The sequence below is a fragment of the Melospiza melodia genome, chromosome 29 (assembly GCF_035770615.1).
Source record: "Melospiza melodia melodia isolate bMelMel2 chromosome 29, bMelMel2.pri, whole genome shotgun sequence".
Classification (NCBI taxonomy): Eukaryota; Metazoa; Chordata; class Aves; order Passeriformes; family Passerellidae; genus Melospiza; species Melospiza melodia.
In genome coordinates, this window is record NC_086222.1 from 2993495 (window position 1) to 3010028 (window position 16534).

General features: G+C 50.7%; 1 protein-coding gene across 2 annotated transcripts in view; it reads left to right on the plus strand.

The window, feature by feature from the left end:
• The window catches only part of SORL1 (sortilin related receptor 1), a 61553-nt gene that overhangs the window by 26669 nt on the left and 18350 nt on the right, over positions 1 to 16534 (plus strand). For both annotated transcript variants that reach the window (XM_063178523.1, XM_063178525.1), the window contains 17 exons: positions 1830 to 2002; positions 2179 to 2310; positions 2435 to 2526; positions 3545 to 3791; positions 4373 to 4511; positions 5500 to 5673; positions 5819 to 5932; positions 6902 to 7024; positions 7437 to 7556; positions 9753 to 9878; positions 10964 to 11071; positions 11607 to 11738; positions 12234 to 12365; positions 13357 to 13491; positions 13746 to 13901; positions 14758 to 14907; positions 15875 to 16003. In XM_063178523.1, coding sequence (XP_063034593.1) covers positions 1830 to 2002; positions 2179 to 2310; positions 2435 to 2526; positions 3545 to 3791; positions 4373 to 4511; positions 5500 to 5673; positions 5819 to 5932; positions 6902 to 7024; positions 7437 to 7556; positions 9753 to 9878; positions 10964 to 11071; positions 11607 to 11738; positions 12234 to 12365; positions 13357 to 13491; positions 13746 to 13901; positions 14758 to 14907; positions 15875 to 16003 — 2382 coding nt within the window. The remainder of the gene's footprint in view (positions 1 to 1829; positions 2003 to 2178; positions 2311 to 2434; positions 2527 to 3544; positions 3792 to 4372; positions 4512 to 5499; positions 5674 to 5818; positions 5933 to 6901; positions 7025 to 7436; positions 7557 to 9752; positions 9879 to 10963; positions 11072 to 11606; positions 11739 to 12233; positions 12366 to 13356; positions 13492 to 13745; positions 13902 to 14757; positions 14908 to 15874; positions 16004 to 16534) is intronic.

The window sequence follows — 16534 nt, forward strand, 5'->3', positions numbered from 1 at the left end:
TGATATTAAAACTATACTAAAAGAATAGAAGGAAAGATTTCATCAGAAGGCTGGCTAAGAATAGAAAAAGAAGGAATGATAACAAAGGTTTGTGGTTTGGACTCTGTCTGAGCCAGCTGACTGTGATTGGCCATTAATTAGAAACAGCCACATGAGATCAATAACAGATGCACCTGTTGCATTCCACAGCAGCAGATAACCATTGTTTGCATTTGTTCCTGAGGCCTTTCAGCTTCTCAAGGGGAAAAATCCTAAGGAAAGGAATTTTCGGAAAATATCATGGCTACAGGAAGGTCCCACTCTGAGACAGCCACCATGTGCAGCCACTTTGGGGCCAAACCAGGGCAGACCTTCATCCCTCACACCTCTGCCTGCCAGAATTCACCCTCCCCATGCTTATTTTCTCCTCTGGAGCATACAAGGCACTTTAGCAATCCCGTGCCCCTGTGCTGCCAGAGTTATTTGCATTCTGCTCATTAGAGCTTTAATTTAATCTGCCGTCACGAGCTGCGTGATCAGCATTGCTGCTTGCTGCAGCTCCAGGGCCTCAGGCAGGGCAGGGGCTCCTGGAAGGGCTGGGAGCTGAGCAGAGCAGCCAGACCCACCAGCAGCAGGCTCCCCTGCACCGCCCTAAAATTTTTCAGCGTGCAAAAAGATATTCCAGGTGTGGAACAGCACGGGGAAGCATCCCCTGAGCTGGGACTCCTGCCAGCTCTGCACTCAGCTTTACTCCTGACACGTTATTCACCCCTCTGAGCCCTCTTGAGCTGTTTGGAGAGCTGTGTTGGGCATGCTGAGAAGGGCCCTGCTGATTGCAAAGTAAACCTGCTGTCCCCACGGGCCGGCCTTTGAAGTGCTGTGTTCCCAGAGATGGGCTGGGGATCCGTGCTGGCTCGCTCCATGGTAACACTTTCATGTACAGGATCTGTTTCATATCTCCCCATAATCTCATTAGGCATGCACAGCCAGAGTTACTTACTGACATTAGCTCTACTCATTAATAGCATTATTGGACTGGACTGGTGCTGGGATAAAGCCCAGGAGAATTTGTCCTGGACCAGGATCCCATTACCTGGGTTGGGCTCCACTGGGAAACAAAACCTGCTCTGGGATATTTCCTGGGGCCAGTGTCCCTGAGGACTTGCAGAGTTGCATCACTCCCGTTCTTTTTGATGTTGGGAATTTTTAAGGAAGAGGAGATCTGTGACCGTGTTCACAGGGGTCTGAGGGTGAGGGAAGAGATGAGGATCTGACTCCATGTGTCAGAAGTCTTGATTTATTTTTTAATGATATATATTACATTAAAACTATACTAAGAGAATAGAAGAAAGGGTTTCATCAGAAGGCTGGCTAAGACTAGAATAAGAAAGAATCTTTGATTGGCCAGCTCACTTTGATTGGCCATTAATTAGAAACAACCACATGAGACCAATCACGGATGCCCCTGTTGCATCTCACAGCAGCAGATAATCGATGTCTACATTTTGTTCTTGAGGCTTCTCAGCTTCTCGAGAGGAAAAATCCTAAGGAAAAGATTTTTCATAACAGATGTCTGTGACAGAGACCAGTATTTTGTTTCTCACTGGCAGCCCAAAAGGGGTCGGGGCAGGTTCTGTGCCTCCTCCTCCTCCTGGACCAGACAATGCCCACAGTGTGTGCCCAGCCCCATGTGAGGCTATTACCACATTCCCATTAACCGAATCCCACTGAGACAAAAGCTCTCTGCCTCCCCGAGGTGCTAAACCAGGGGTGAAAACCACCTGCTATTTTCTTTCTTTTGCCCCTCGAGCAGCCAAGAACGGCCACTAAACAAGGCGTTGTTGTTGCAGAGGAGAACGAGTTCATCCTCTACGCCACCCGATACTCCATCCACCGATACGATCTGGCCTCGGGCGTCAGCGAGGAGCTGCCCCTGGCCGGGCTCAGGGGGGCTGTGGCCCTGGATTTTGACTACGAGCACAACTGCCTCTACTGGGCTGATGTCACTCTGGACATCATCCAGGTGAGCTGGGAGCAGGGAGGCATCACCCCCTTGCCGCCCGGGTGTTGCATCCGCACCCTGAAATGCAAATGTTTGTCCTGGTGCTCCTCCCTTCCAAGCTGTCTGTCCCCTGACCTTCAGGCTTCAGGCAATTCCTCGTCTTTTGTTCTGATTGTTTTTCATTTTTTTTCCCCCAGCGTCTCTGTCTCAACGGCAGCTCTGGGCAGGAAATAATCATAAGCACCGGGTTGGAAACAGTGGAAGCTTTGGCTTTTGAGCCTCTCAGCCAGCTGCTCTACTGGGTCAACGCTGGGATTCCCAAAATCGAGGTACAGCTCTGCCCACCCGTGGCAGTGCATATTTTATTATTAAGGAGCAGTAATCGCCTGCCGCAGATTCTGTGTCATTTCAAGTAGCAAACACACCTTGTCCTGGCTTTGGTTTTGGGTCTAGGTTGCCAATCCAGATGGAGACCTGAGACTGACTGTCCTCAACTCCTCGATACTGGAGCGACCCAGAGCCCTGGCTCTGGTTCCTCGAGATGGGTAAGAAAGGAAACATCACAAGTATTTCCCTGTTATTCCCAAGGAAAACTGCTGCTCCCTCACCACCTCCTCCTCAGGGAGCACAGCTTGGTGAGGTGAAAATGGGGGCAGGCACAGCACAGTCCTGCCCTGTGGAGCCCACTGTCACCACTGCATCCCGAACTAAGGCACCAGCTCCCTCAGAGCACAGATCACCAACTGTTAATTCCTTCCTGCCCATACATATCCATTGGTAAATAACTTTTCCTGCCCGTAAAACTGGTCTGGTCAGTGGGGGAAGCTGCAGTGATGCGTGAGAAACTGAGCTGTGCTCGAATTCAAGAGCCCAATCTGAGTTACATCTTTCTGGGGTTTGGCCTCGGCTGCGAGTGTAAGCTCTGACAAACCAGAGCAGTTCACGGCAAGGTAACCTGCAGCTGCGCTCCCACCACAGAGCCTGCAGCTCAAAAGCCTCTGTGCTGCTCGTAAATCTGCTGCTGGTGGTGCTCATTAGAATTGCAGAGCTCCCTGTTCAAAGGCATGTCGGGCAAGAGGAGCATTCCGGAATGTGGAGCATTCCACCCTCTGCCTCTGCTAACCCCCGTCCTTTTGATGAGCTGCTGTCACCGTGTTCGCAGGGGGCTCAGGTGGAGGGAGCAGACAAGGATCTGACTCCATGGTTCAGAAGGCTTGATTTATTATTTTATGATATATATTGCATTAAAACTATACTGAAAGAATAGAAGGAAGGATTTCCTCAGCAGGCTGGCTAAGAATAGAATAGGAAGGAATGATAACAAAGGTTTCTGGTTCGGTTCTCTGTCCAAAGCAGCTAGGCTGTGATTGGCCATTAATTAGAAACAATCAACATGGGCCAATCAAAGATCCACCTGCAGCAGCAGATAACCAATGTTTACATTTTGTTCCTGAGGCTTCTCAGCTTCTCAGGAGGAAAAATCCTAAAGAAAGGATTTTCCATAAAAGATATCTGTGACAAGCTGCTCTGTGGATTCAGACTAACCTCTGTGCCTGCTGCCAGGTTGATGTTCTGGACAGACTGGGGGGACTCCAGGGCTGGCATCTACAGGAGTGACATGGACGGGTCCCTGGCCGGCTGCATCGTCTCGGAGGGCGTGCGCTGGCCCAACGGCATCTCCGTGGATGACCACTGGATCTACTGGACTGAGGCCTACATGGACAGGATCGAGAGGGTGGATTTCAATGGCATGCAGAGATCTGTGATCCTGGACAGCCTCCCTCACCCCTATGCCATTGCTGTATTTAAGGTTTGTTTCCCCCGTTGTTAGTTTTTCCCATAGCATGCAGGCTCTGAGGCTGGTGCTGGAGGAGCACAGGGCACACTGAATTTTGGAGGATAGGGATGTGGGTTGGAGCCCACTTTGTCTCTGTGTCTACTTCCCTGAAACATTCCCACAAATATCTGAATTTGAAGGAAAGGGATGTGATTTGGAGCAGGCATGACACTTTGTCTCTCTGCTTCCCTGAAACATTCCCACAGATCCCTGAATTTGAAGGATAGGGATGTGGTTTGGAGCACACTTTGTCTCTCTGTCTGCTTCCCTGAAACTTTCCCACAGATCCCTGAAACCAGCAGGGAAGTGCAGCCCAATCCAGGACCAGCATTCCCAAGCAGCTGCACTGCAACATTTGCCGCTCAGCAGATCACTCTGTCACTCTCATTCCTGCTCAGATCCCACGTCAGGCCTTCCTCTTCCTCTCCCCCTTGGGTTGGGGACACTTTTCACTCTCTCTTTTGCGGTGTTTAGGGTGATGAGTGCAGGTGGCAGTGATGAGCACGGCCCTGCAGGTGCCTCTGCTCACACTGAGAGCCAGGCCTGTGTTTCAGAATGAGATCTACTGGAATGACTGGTCACAGCTGAGTATTTTCAGAGCATCCAAAACCAGCGGCTCCAGGATGGAGATCTTGGTCGGCCGACTGAATGGGATCATGGATATGAAGATCTTTTACAGAGGAAAGACAACAGGTAGTGATGCAGATGATCCTCCATGGGATTTAGGAATGTGTTCTTTCCCCATTTCCACTGGGCCATCCTGGCTTGCATTTCCTGACCCCCCATTCCTGCAGGGCTTGAGGCTCTCAGGAATGAGTTTCATCAGGGCTATATTCTGCTTTTGGCTCCTAGGACAGAGAGCTCCTAGGGCACTCAGCTGTGGTGGCACCTCATGGTTTGTGTCAGATCCTGGCTTTTCCATCAAAGTGTTGTATAGACCAAAAATCACTGGATTCAGGGCTGCACTAACTCTGCCCTCCTTTAGTGTCTGTCTGCATTGTGCCAAGGCAATGCTGACCCCCGTGGGCAGTTCATACCCATTTCCACATGGGTACCAGACCACTGAAGGGCTCCAGACTGGAGGGTCACTCTGGGGGTGTATCTGACATCCTTTGGTAGACCTCCAAAGCCACTGGGATGAGCTGTGTCCCTTAAAGGCCCTCAGACTCCCTGGAGATGGCTCTGGACATTCCTAGCGGTGACCTCAGCACTCAGCCCTGCAGAGGTGGATCCTGAGGGGGTCTGAACCCTAAGCAGGTGGCACTGGGATACCAGTGCCTGTGTTCTGGGGTGACAGTGACACTGGGACTCCTGTGTCTCTATTCTGGGCTGGCAGATGACACTGGGACTCCTGTGCCTGTGTCCTGGGTTGGCAGGTGACACTGGGGTTCTCATGCCTTTCTCCTGGGATAGAAGGTGACACTGGGGCTCCCGTGTCTCTGTTCTGGGGTGGCAGGTGACACTGGGATTCCAATGCCTCTATCCTGTGGTGGCAGGTGACACGGGGACTCCTGTGCCTGTGTCCTGGGCTGGCAGGTGACACTTGGGCTCCTGTCCCTCTGTGCTAGTCTGGCAGGTGACACTGGGATTCCAATACTTTTATTCTGGGGTGGCAGGTGACACTGGGGCTCCTGTGCCTCTGCCCTGACTCTGTCCCCTTCCTCCTCCTGCCCTGCTCCAGGGCAGAACGCCTGCATCACCAAGCCCTGCAGCCTGCTCTGCCTGCCCAGGTCCAACAACGGCCGCAGCTGCAAGTGCCCCGAGGGGGTGGCCAGCACGGTGCTGCCCAGTGGGGAGCTCAGGTGTGACTGTCCCCACGGCTACAGCATGAAGAACAACACCTGCATCAAGCAAGGTAAGGCCCTGCATCAAAGGAGGTGAGGTCCTGCCTGGCTGAGGTGGCTCCTGCCATCACCAGAGGTCGGTGTGACCTGTCCTCTGGCCCATTTCTGGAGGCACAGCCTCATGCCAGCTTGTTTCTGCTGTCCCTCCTGCCCCAGAGAACACGTGCCTGCCCAACCAGTACAGGTGCTCCAACGGGAACTGCATCAACAGCATCTGGCAGTGTGACAATGACAATGACTGCGGGGACATGAGCGATGAGAAGAACTGCCGTGAGTGTCCTGCCCTGGTGGCATTGGCCAGGCTCAGGTGTCTGCTCTGGTGCTACCTCAGCTGATCTCCATGCTCCTTTCTCAGTCAAGGGGAGCAAGAAGCTCTCTGGGGGTGTAACTCAGCTCTTTGGTGACTCCCAAAGCAAATTTGGGATGGGTTTGTCCCAGTCCCCTTGAGCAGATGAGGCATCAGTGTCTAAAATTTTGGTGAGGCTGATGCCAACTCCTGCACTAATTGTCTTCTGGAGCTAATTGAGGGCAAAGACAGTGAGGAAAAGAGAGCAGACAGTGCTGACACGGGCCTCTTGTTGAGATAATAAATCAAGTTCACACATTAAAGATGGAGGTCACCTTTCTGAGCAAAGTTAGGAACAGCCAGTGTGTGCAGGAGGGACAGATGTTCCACAGCTTTGCACAGCCTGAAGGGTTTGGGTTCGTGCACTGGGGAAAAAGGACTGGGTTTGGAGTTAGGAATCATTGGAGAACCAGGAGAGAGGCTGCTTATGCCCATTTTGTACCAATGAGGAACTTATTTCCTGTTAGCAAAGTCCAAGTTTGAGTTCAATGGCTCCAGGGGTGGGAAAACCTCTCCATTCCTTGGAGAGAGGAGGTGCCACCAGCTTGGCACAGAGATGCTGCCTTGGATAGCAACACTCATGGCCAGCTTCTCCCCTGCTTGGGCTGCCCTGGGGTTTCAGTCCCTTTGTGGGGAGCACACAGCTCCTCAGCCTTGGTTTCCTTTTCCTGGGCCTGGGAGGGGACATCAGGAGTTTCAGTCCTGGTCCCCAGACAGAAAACTGACCCCTGTGCGCTCTGCTTTGCATGGAGCACCTAAAAATGGCATTAAAACACAAGAGCAGGAATTCAGGTTGGGCTGGCGGGATTCTGTCCCTGTCTCTCCTATCCTCAGGCAGCAGAAACCATTTTCTTACCACCACCTTCTCCTCCTCTTCCTCCTGTCTCCATCAGCAACCACCGTGTGCGACGCCGAGACCCAGTTCCGCTGCCAGGGCTCGGGGACCTGCATCCCCCTGTCCTACAAATGTGACCTGGAGGACGACTGTGGGGACAACAGCGACGAAAGCCACTGTGGTGAGTGTCCCTCCTGCCCTGGGCACGGGTGGGCAGCTGCTCTCCATTGCTCTCTGTGCTGCTCAGAGCTGCTCCTGCTCTGGATGCTGCTCAGGGATGATGGAGGGGAGGATCCCACTGTTTGCCCTTTCTCCTCCTCATTTACACCTCATTTACAAATTCGCTCATTTGCTCAGGGCTGGGAAATGGGGGACAGGACCAGCATTTCCAGGGTGTTTGGGAATTAGGGACAGCTAAGAATCCAGCACCATCATGTACTGGGAAGTGAGGGACAGGACAAGAGAGCAAGGCCGTCTGCTGGTCCTTCCCCTCGCTGTGTTCCAGCTGGGAAGTTTCTGTGCCGTCATTATCCACCTTTCCTCTCTGCTCCTTGGGCATTCCCGTGCCCTGAAGCCCAATATTTTGTTTGCAGAAGCTCACCAGTGCAGGAATGATGAGTTCAGCTGCAGCTCAGGGATGTGCATCCGTCTGTCCTGGATGTGTGATGGGGATAACGACTGCAGGGACTGGTCTGACGAAGCAAACTGCACTGGTGAGTGCTCAGCTGTTGCTCAAGAACCTCCTGCTGCTCCTACTTTTTCTTTCCAGCCTGGGAGGCATCAGCCAGTGCCTTGTGCCTCAGTTTCCGTGCTTGTTAGAGCACCTTAGGGTGATGTGATGCTCCAAATCTAAGGATTCACTGGGAATTTGCTGGCAGCTTAGATGCTCACACAGTAACCCAACTTTTCTTTTTACCTGCAAAATTGCACCCACAGGCAAAGCTCTGTGGGATGGGAAGTGGTTTTGTGGCTGCTGAGCAGCCAAAGGGCTCTCCTGCAAGAAGAGCTCATGTTGCAGGGAGGCAGAATGAGGCTGGTGGGCACTGGCAGCGTTTCACAGCTTTCATTCTGTTTCCTTGCCATTAATCAGGGGCAGAAAACAGGCACGCTTCTCCACAGTTAGTTGATGTGAAGAAGAGGCAGGTTTAGTTTGGCAAGTTTAGTTTGGCAGTTTTAGTCCTCCTCTGGCAGCCTCATTACTCCACGGGCTCGAAAACCTGAAGAGGGAGTCCCACATAGAAAACCCACTCTTGGTTTAACTTAAAACTTGCACTAAAGCAGCCTGGCTGGCAGAAATAACCTTGCTCCTACTCTGTGCCTCCTGTGCAGCTCCTGTGAGCCTCGCTGTGTGCGCTTGGAGTGGAAAGTCACAACACTCCACCCTCCTCACCACCACAGTGCTGCTGATGTTCCTCAGCAGCCTCCCGAGGCTCACACACCCACACAGAGCCCTTTTCTCATCAGATAAAACAACAGATAGCGCTGCACTGGCCTTTTCCACTAGAAACAACCAAGCAAAGTTATCAGCCAAACCAAAAACCTCAGTGCTTGCATGGGAAGAAACTTCTCAGAGCAGGCAGAGCACCAGTCTGTCAGTGGAAGACACAAAGTTGTATTTATCAAGCCATACATGGGATATTTCAAGATAAAAGACACAAGGTTGTATTTATCTAGCCATCCATGGGATATTTAAGATAAAAGCAGTGCTTTCCATGGCATGGGGAGCCTGCAGGGACCAGGATCTGGGAATGCTGGCAGCAGCCCCGGAGCCTTTGGGTCAGAGAGTGGCACCAGCTGCTGTCCTGGGGCTCTGGCAGGAAGATTTCAGAATTTAAGAGATCTCTTTCAGGTCTTTGAGCTCCTCTTTGCTCACCCCTTGTGGCATTTGCTGTGCCTGGAGCACCCAGGGCTGATCCTGGTCATTAGTATTCCATGAGCGTGGCTTTGTAAGGAGGTTTAATTTATATTGGTATCACTTATCTCTCGTATGAGTTTCTCCAGAGAGAATTATTACAGGAGAGGAACCTACTTCAAAAAGCGTGTCAGGTTTGTAAAGCCCCGAGTTGGAATTATCTAAGAGGATCACAATTATTTGAGGAACATTCCGTCTGACTTCACCGGGCTGCAATTATTGCTCTTATCTGAAATAATTACATTTCAAGCTGAATACCTAATAGAATATTACTGCCAGCAGATTGTACTATTTGGAAATATCTGCGAGTGCATGTCACTCTCTAACCTGAAACTCAGGATCATGCCATTTAATTAAGTTGAACGCTGATTTTCTCAATAACTCTGAGTGCTCTCCTGCTCGAGGAGCAGGATTTGTCTCTGAAGTGACAACACAAACCAGGCTGCAACCCAGATACCCCACAGGCAGATATTTTTCCTGACAGGAGCCTAAGGAAAACCCCCAGGGAGAATCGTATTTCTTGTTTGCTTTGGCAACATAGAAGAGCCTTGTTTGCCTTAATTAAAAGCTCTCTCTGACTGTCCTGCCCTGCACGGGGGACTCTGCAGCCCTGCCAAGCCCTGCTTGATCTCGGTGACATTTCTTACCGTCTCTGGCACGATGCCACCGCTGTCACCTCTGCCCACGCACCCCAAGGGCTGAGATCAAAGGGACAGAGGCTGCTGGCTTTGGGGAGAGCTTTGGGACATCTCTGCCCTGTAAAAGCCATCCCTGAGCACAGCAGGCTTGTGAGCAAGAATAGCACAGAGAGGGGGAAGACCATGGAAAAGTGGGAATTCTGAAGGAATTCTCCTGCCTGGGCTCCATGGGGTGGCTGCTTGTGCTGGGAGCCTGGTGGGACATGCTGGGGCAGGGTGGGACTGTGTGGGCTGACGCTCTCAGCTCAGCGGGGATGCGGTGACAGCCACGCTCAGGTGCCGCCCTGCTCTGGTTCCAGCAGTTTCTCACACCTGTGAGGCCTCCAGCTTCCAGTGCCACAACGGGCACTGCATCCCGCAGCGCTGGGCGTGCGACGGCGACGCCGACTGCCAGGACGGCTCTGACGAGGACCCTGCCACCTGCGGTAACCTGGCCTGTGTGTGTGTGTGTGGGGGGCTCTGCGTGGACGGGAGGGATTTCTGCACTCCCGCGGAGATAAAACAGCGGCAAATTCAGGGGGAGAGCACCACACCCCTCCAAAAGCGGTCACAGTGCAGAGACAACCTATTGTAAATCAAAGGGGACTCCAGCAAAGGGGAGAGAATGATGAGGAGGACTCTATGGGTATCAGAAGGCTAATTAATTACTTTATCATACTATACATACCAAGGGATGTGTATAGTATGATAAAATAATTAACATTTTATTTATATAATTTGTATAATATCATAATTATTTCATTTATATAATTTATCTAAAGTATTTTATTTATATAATAGCGTAATTCTTTTATTTATGTATTATTTTATTTATATAATTTATCTAAATTATTTACATAATACAATAAATTTCTTATTTATATTTACATAATACAATAATTCTCTTATTTATATTTTTATTTATATAGCTTATCGAAATTATTTTTATTTATACAATATCATAATTTTCTTATTTATATAATTCATATGAACTAGTCTATTTACATAATATCGTAATTATTTTGTTTATAAAAATTTATAATTTATACAATCATTTAATGTATATAATATAATAATTAATTTTTATTGCATTTTGTTTATGTAATTTATATTCTTTCATTTATATAATATTATAATTCTTCTATTCCTATAATATTTTTATTTAGATAATTTATAAAGATTATTTTATTTATAGAATATCATCATTCTTTTATTTATATAATATTTTATTTATATAATTTATATAAATGAATACTATCACACACACGCTTCTTGGCCCTGATGGGCCAAAGGAGCAAAACATCCTCACTTTGGGTGAGCAATCTCCATATTGCATTCTACTTTAGCACAACACAGGCACAGCAAGCAAGATAAGAATTGTATTTCCCTTCTTCTCTGCTTGTTTCGCAACTTCTTTCTGTTCAGAGGGCATGTGAATACCACAGACACCCTGGCTTTTTTTTCCGCTAATTAAAACAACCATAACAAAACCCAAAAAAACGCACAACGTCCACCCAATTCTGCCTTTCAGAGAAGAAGTGCAACAGCTTCCAGTGCCCCAATGGCACCTGCATCCCCACCAGCAAACACTGTGATGGCATCAGCGACTGCTCCGACGCCTCGGACGAGCAGCACTGCGGTGGGTACCGGGCTCAGGGAAAACCCAGGTTTTGCTTTCAAAAAATAATTTTTGAAAAGGTTTCAAAAAGCCTGGGGTTTGTCTTATTTTATCCAGAAAATCTAAAATATGTAGCTTAAGCATATTAGGTGCTGTCTGAAGCGGCTTTCTGCTGGTAAAAAAGCAAAGCTGCGTTTATTTTTCTGCTCTGCCCAAGCCAGGAATGGCAGTAAAGCCACTTTACTGCACTGGGAGTAAAGCCTGGGGAGATAATGGGCAGTCATGGGCCCACTGTGAAATCAGCAGGTCAGCAAAAGGCACAGCCTGGGGGACACTGCCGGGGAGGCACCAAACCCCTCCTGGTGCCTGTGCCCGCCCTGAGGGCTGATCTGGTGAGGATCAGGGACGCAGCTCAGACCATTTGTGTCGGGAACTCTCTGTAAATCCCCAAAACCCTCCCTGAGCTGCGCTCAGACCCGCACAGCCCCTGGTGGGTGACGCTGCAAGGACAGCAGAGGTGCCAGCCCTGTCCCCCTGTCCTGCCCCGTGCCCGCAGAGCCCCTGTGCACCCGCTACATGGATTTTGTGTGCAAGAACCGGCAGCAGTGCCTGTTCCACTCCATGGTGTGCGACGGCGTCGTCCAGTGCCGCGACGGCTCCGACGAGGACGCTGCCTACGCTGGCTGCTGTGAGTGTCACCAGTGTCACACTTCTGCCATGGGAGGGTGGGCACAGCATGGGAACAGAGCCCTGGGGAGAGCCAGGGTACCAGGAATGCCAGCTATGGGTGCTGTGAGTGTCACCAATGTCACAAATGCCCAGGGGAGGGTGAGCACAGCGTGGAAACAGAGCCCTGGGGAGAGCCAGGCTACCAGGGATGCCAACTATGGGTGCTGTGAGTGTCACCAATGTCACAAATGCCCAGGGGAGGGTGGGCACAGCTTGGAAACAGAGCTGTGGGTGGGCTACCAGGGATGCTAGCTATGCTGGGTGCTGTGAGTGTCACAAATGCCCAGGGGAGGGTGGGCACGGCATGGAAACAGAGCCCTGGGGAGAGCCAGGGTACCAGGGAGGCCAGCTCTCCTAAGAGATGGCTCTAGAGCTGCTTAGAAATCCAGGCTTTCTCCTTCCTGCTCAAGCTTTCCTGAAGCCCCTGATCTTTACACCCAACCTCTCCCTGCAGCCCAGGATCCCGAGTTCCACCGGACCTGCGACCAGTTCAGCTTCCAGTGCCAGAACGGGGTGTGCATCAGCCTGGTGTGGAAGTGTGATGGGATGGATGACTGTGGCGACTACTCTGACGAGGCAAACTGTGGTGAGCAGCACCCCCAGAGCCTTCTGCCACTGCAGCTCCAGCCTCCTTTGGATTCCAGGAGCATGGAGCAGTGTCCTCCTCATGTTCTCACTCGTGTATGTGTGAGTGTAGCACATCACAGCCTGTCCTGCCTGCAGATCGGTGTCGTTTCCCTCCTGCTGCAGGCAGGTGAAGTGAAGCCTGCAGAAAACCTGGCACATCTTGTGCTTGACTGACTCCTCTGTGACCGTATTTACTGCACAGCCTGCCAGCCCTGAGCAGACAGGCGGTTTGCAGCCAAACCCAATATTTACCACTGTTCCCTGGGTGGCTGTAGGAGCTGTACCCAGCCAGGCGAGGCAGCTGCAGCCTCATTTCAGAGCTGCAGGGTTTGCTCCTCCATTTCTGCCATGCTCTGGTGGATCCTGCTCTGGTTCTGAGATCGGGATGGTGTCTTGTGACCGTGTTCACAGGGGTCTGAGGATGCGGGAAGAGATGAGAGTGTTGACTCCATGTTCAGAAGGCTTGATTTATTATTTTATTATATATATTACATTAAAACGATACTAAAAGAATAGAAGAAAAAGTTTCACCAGAAGGCTAGTTAAGCTAAGAATAGAAAGGAATGAATAACAAAGGTTTGTGGCTCGGACAGAGAGTCCGAGCCAGCTGACTGTGATTGGCCATTAATTAGAAGCAACCCCATGAGACCAATCACAGATGCACCTGTTGCATTCCACAGCAGCAGATAACCATTGTTTACATTTTTTTTCTGAGGCCTCTCAGCTTCTCAGGAGGAAAAAATCCTAAGGAAAGGACTCTTTACAGAAGTTGTCTGTGACAGTGTCTGGCCACAAAGAACACAGACAAAACAGTGATAGTGACAGAGCGAGGGCTGGGAGTGCTGGGGATGATGAGGAAGGGATGTGCTTGTGCTGCTCAGGTGATGCTCCCACCTCTGAGCTGTGCTGAGGTGCCCCTGCGGCTCACAGGACTCTCCTCTCCTCACCAGAGAACCCGACAGAAGCCCCGAACTGCTCCCGGTATTACCAGTTCCAGTGTGGGAATGGGCACTGCATCCCCAACCGCTGGAAGTGCGACCAGGAGAACGACTGCGGGGACTGGTCTGATGAGAGGGACTGCGAGGGTAAGGACACACTGACATGGACGTGACTGGGACTGGGACCTGCTGAAGGATCACTCTGCCTCCCCACAGCCCCCAAAATGCCCCATGAGGGCACTTCCATGCCCCTTTTACTCTCTATTTTTGGATATCCTGAACACAGAAACCATGCAGGTGAAAACACTGGGTTTGTGATGCCTCGCCTCCTTCCCCCTCAGCCAGCAGGGAGCTTACACAGGAGCAGGAGCTCAGCTCAGCTGTCCCTGGTGTATTTTTAGGCTCTCCAGTTCATCCCATTACCACGCTGATCCCCCCGACGTGCCTGCCCAACCATTTCCGCTGCAACAGCGGCGCCTGCATCATGAACAGCTGGGTGTGTGACGGCTACAAGGACTGCTCCGATGGCTCTGATGAAGAGGCCTGTCCCACCCCAAGTAAGCCCTCCTCTCCCTCACCCCTTCCCTTCTCCCAGGTCACATCAGTTTCGTCACGTTGAGATATTTGAGGTCAATTAAGGCGTCGTTGATAATTTTCAGGATTTGGTGGTTTTTACGAAGGTTGAGGGCCATTGGTTGTTTCTGTATGTGGAGATGAGGATGATGAGGATGGATAGGGCGAGTGATCCTAGGTAGGCTTTGATTAGGCTGGAATGGAGCGTTTATTTGTGGTGTGAAATGTCCCCTGGCTCCGGGGTCACCCTCCAGCAGTGCCACCAGCTGGGACAGCGCTCCAGAGCAGCACATTCCTGTGGTGGTGGTCACAGGGGTCCCAGGAAGAGATGAGGATTTAACTCCATGTTTCTGAAGGCTAATTTATTATTTTGTGATATATATTATATTAAAACTATACTAAAAGAATAGAAGAAAGAATTTAATCAGAGAATGGAATGATAACAAAATCTTGTGAATGACCAGACAGTCCAAGACAGCTGACTGTGATTGGCCATTAATTAGAAACAACCACATGAGACCAATCCCAGATGCACCTGTTGCATTCCACAGCGGCAGATAATAATTGTTTACATTTTGTTTCTGAGGCCTCTCAGCTTCTCAGGAGGAAAAATCCTAAGGAAAGGATTTTTCAGAAAATATCATGGCTACACATTCCCTGCAGAGCCGAGGCTTTTCCAGCCCTCTGCAGTCAGCAGAGAGGATGGCCAAGGCGTCATCCCCATCACCTGCTGATGGAAGGAGGTTGCCATCTAGTGGAGTCGGGACTTGGGGACAGCGCTGCCCGCTCCTGGTGGCGGTGCCAGCCCTGGAGCTCTCCTGTCTCTGTCTCTGTGTGCAGGACCCAACGCCACAGCCACGTCCCCCGCGCTGCCGGGGCGCTGCAGCCGCTTCGAGTTCGAGTGCCAGCAGCTGCACAAGTGCATCCCCAACTGGAAGAGGTGTGATGGAGTCAGGGACTGCCAGGACGGCACCGACGAGAGGAACTGCCGTGAGTGTGGGCAGGGACAGGGGCGCACCTGCAGCTTTCCCCTGGAGAGATCCCTGTGTGTCCTGGAGGGCTCAAACCCCTGCCAGGGGGCTCAGAGACCCTGGCACAGAGCCCCAGACCCCTGTGCCTTTCACTGAGCCCTTGGAAAAAAAACAATTACCAACCTTATATGAAGATTTACAAGCCATGACAGTTTAAGTAGAATAATAGTGAATTTATCACAGGGTGAAAAAATAGATTTTTGGGGTTTTTAGAATGGGGGTTTAGGGGGCAAGATGGAGGGATCTGGGTGTGTCCAGCCTTTCTTCTTCTTCTTGGCCTCCATCTTCTGTGATGGTGGCACTTTTGGATTGGTTTAGAGTAGAAGCTCACTGCCCTAACATAGGTGATAGGTATTGGGAAGTTATGGTAAATATTGTACAGGTAGTTTTTGGTATAAAAAGATAACACTGCTCTGAGGTAGGCAGAGTGCCTCTGACTGTCCTGCTGAGTGGACCTCAGCTGGAAAGGAGAAAAAATGTTATAGATAAGAAACAATAAACAACCTTGAGAATGAGAACTGAAGAGCTCTGACTCCTTTGAGTGCTGAGCTGAGAAAAGAGACTTTCTAAAATATCTCAGAGTCTGGCCAGCTAGAGAACCCGAGACTAGTGAGGACAGGGAAGCCTCTAAGGAAAAAAATCCTTTACAGAAAACAGAAATCCTTTACAGAAAAAAAAATTAAAAAAAAAAAAAGGATAAAAAGTCCAAGGGGTGCTATTCCCATTAGTCCAGTTGATTTTCATGGGATGAGCTCCAGGTTCCTCTGAAGGTGCAGCCAGCAGGAGACACCCCAGAGTGTGCCACACTCCAGAGTGTGCCACACCAGCCCGAGCTCCATCCCTGACATGCAGCCACCTGCAAACATTCCAGTGCTGCCGAGGGAACTTCCCTGCCTCCAGTCCTGACCTGTTGTGCCTCTTTTCAGCCACTCCAAGCAGCCTGTCCTGCCCCAATGGCTTCAAGTGTGAGGATGGGGAGGCCTGCATCCTGCTGCCGGAGCGCTGTGATGGGTACCTGGACTGCTCAGACAGCAGCGATGAGAGGAACTGCACAGGTGAGCAGCATCCCCTGTCCCATCCCTCACTCCCTGCTCCCTGTCAGCACACAGATGTGCTCTCCTGGATGTGTGGCATTTCCCTCACAACATCCTTCATTTATCTGCCTCTGTTGTCCAAGCATTTATCACCAGCCGGGACAAACTTCCCAGCAGCTTCTGCACTGACAATTTGTCTTCCAGCAGCCTCAGAGACAGGAGAAAAAAAAATAAAATCATTTTAGGATGGATAGGAGCAAAACTGGCAATTTTACACAGCCCACAGGTGAAATGAGTCTCCTGCTTTGCAAGGTGACCCTGGGGATGTGGCACATGCCCTGCTGCCATCCCTTGGTGGCCCTGTGGTGGCAGAGGGACAGAGCCCACCCTGATAGCAGGGATTGATCACTGCCTCCAGCCAGCCATGAGCTTCAGCAGCTCCCCCACAGAACTGCTGGGGGGGCTGGCCATCAATCAGGTTTAGTTCTTTAATTAAATATTGATTGGGAGAGGCTGGCAGGGTCAGGGGAGGGGGAAGGAGCTGCTGAGGTG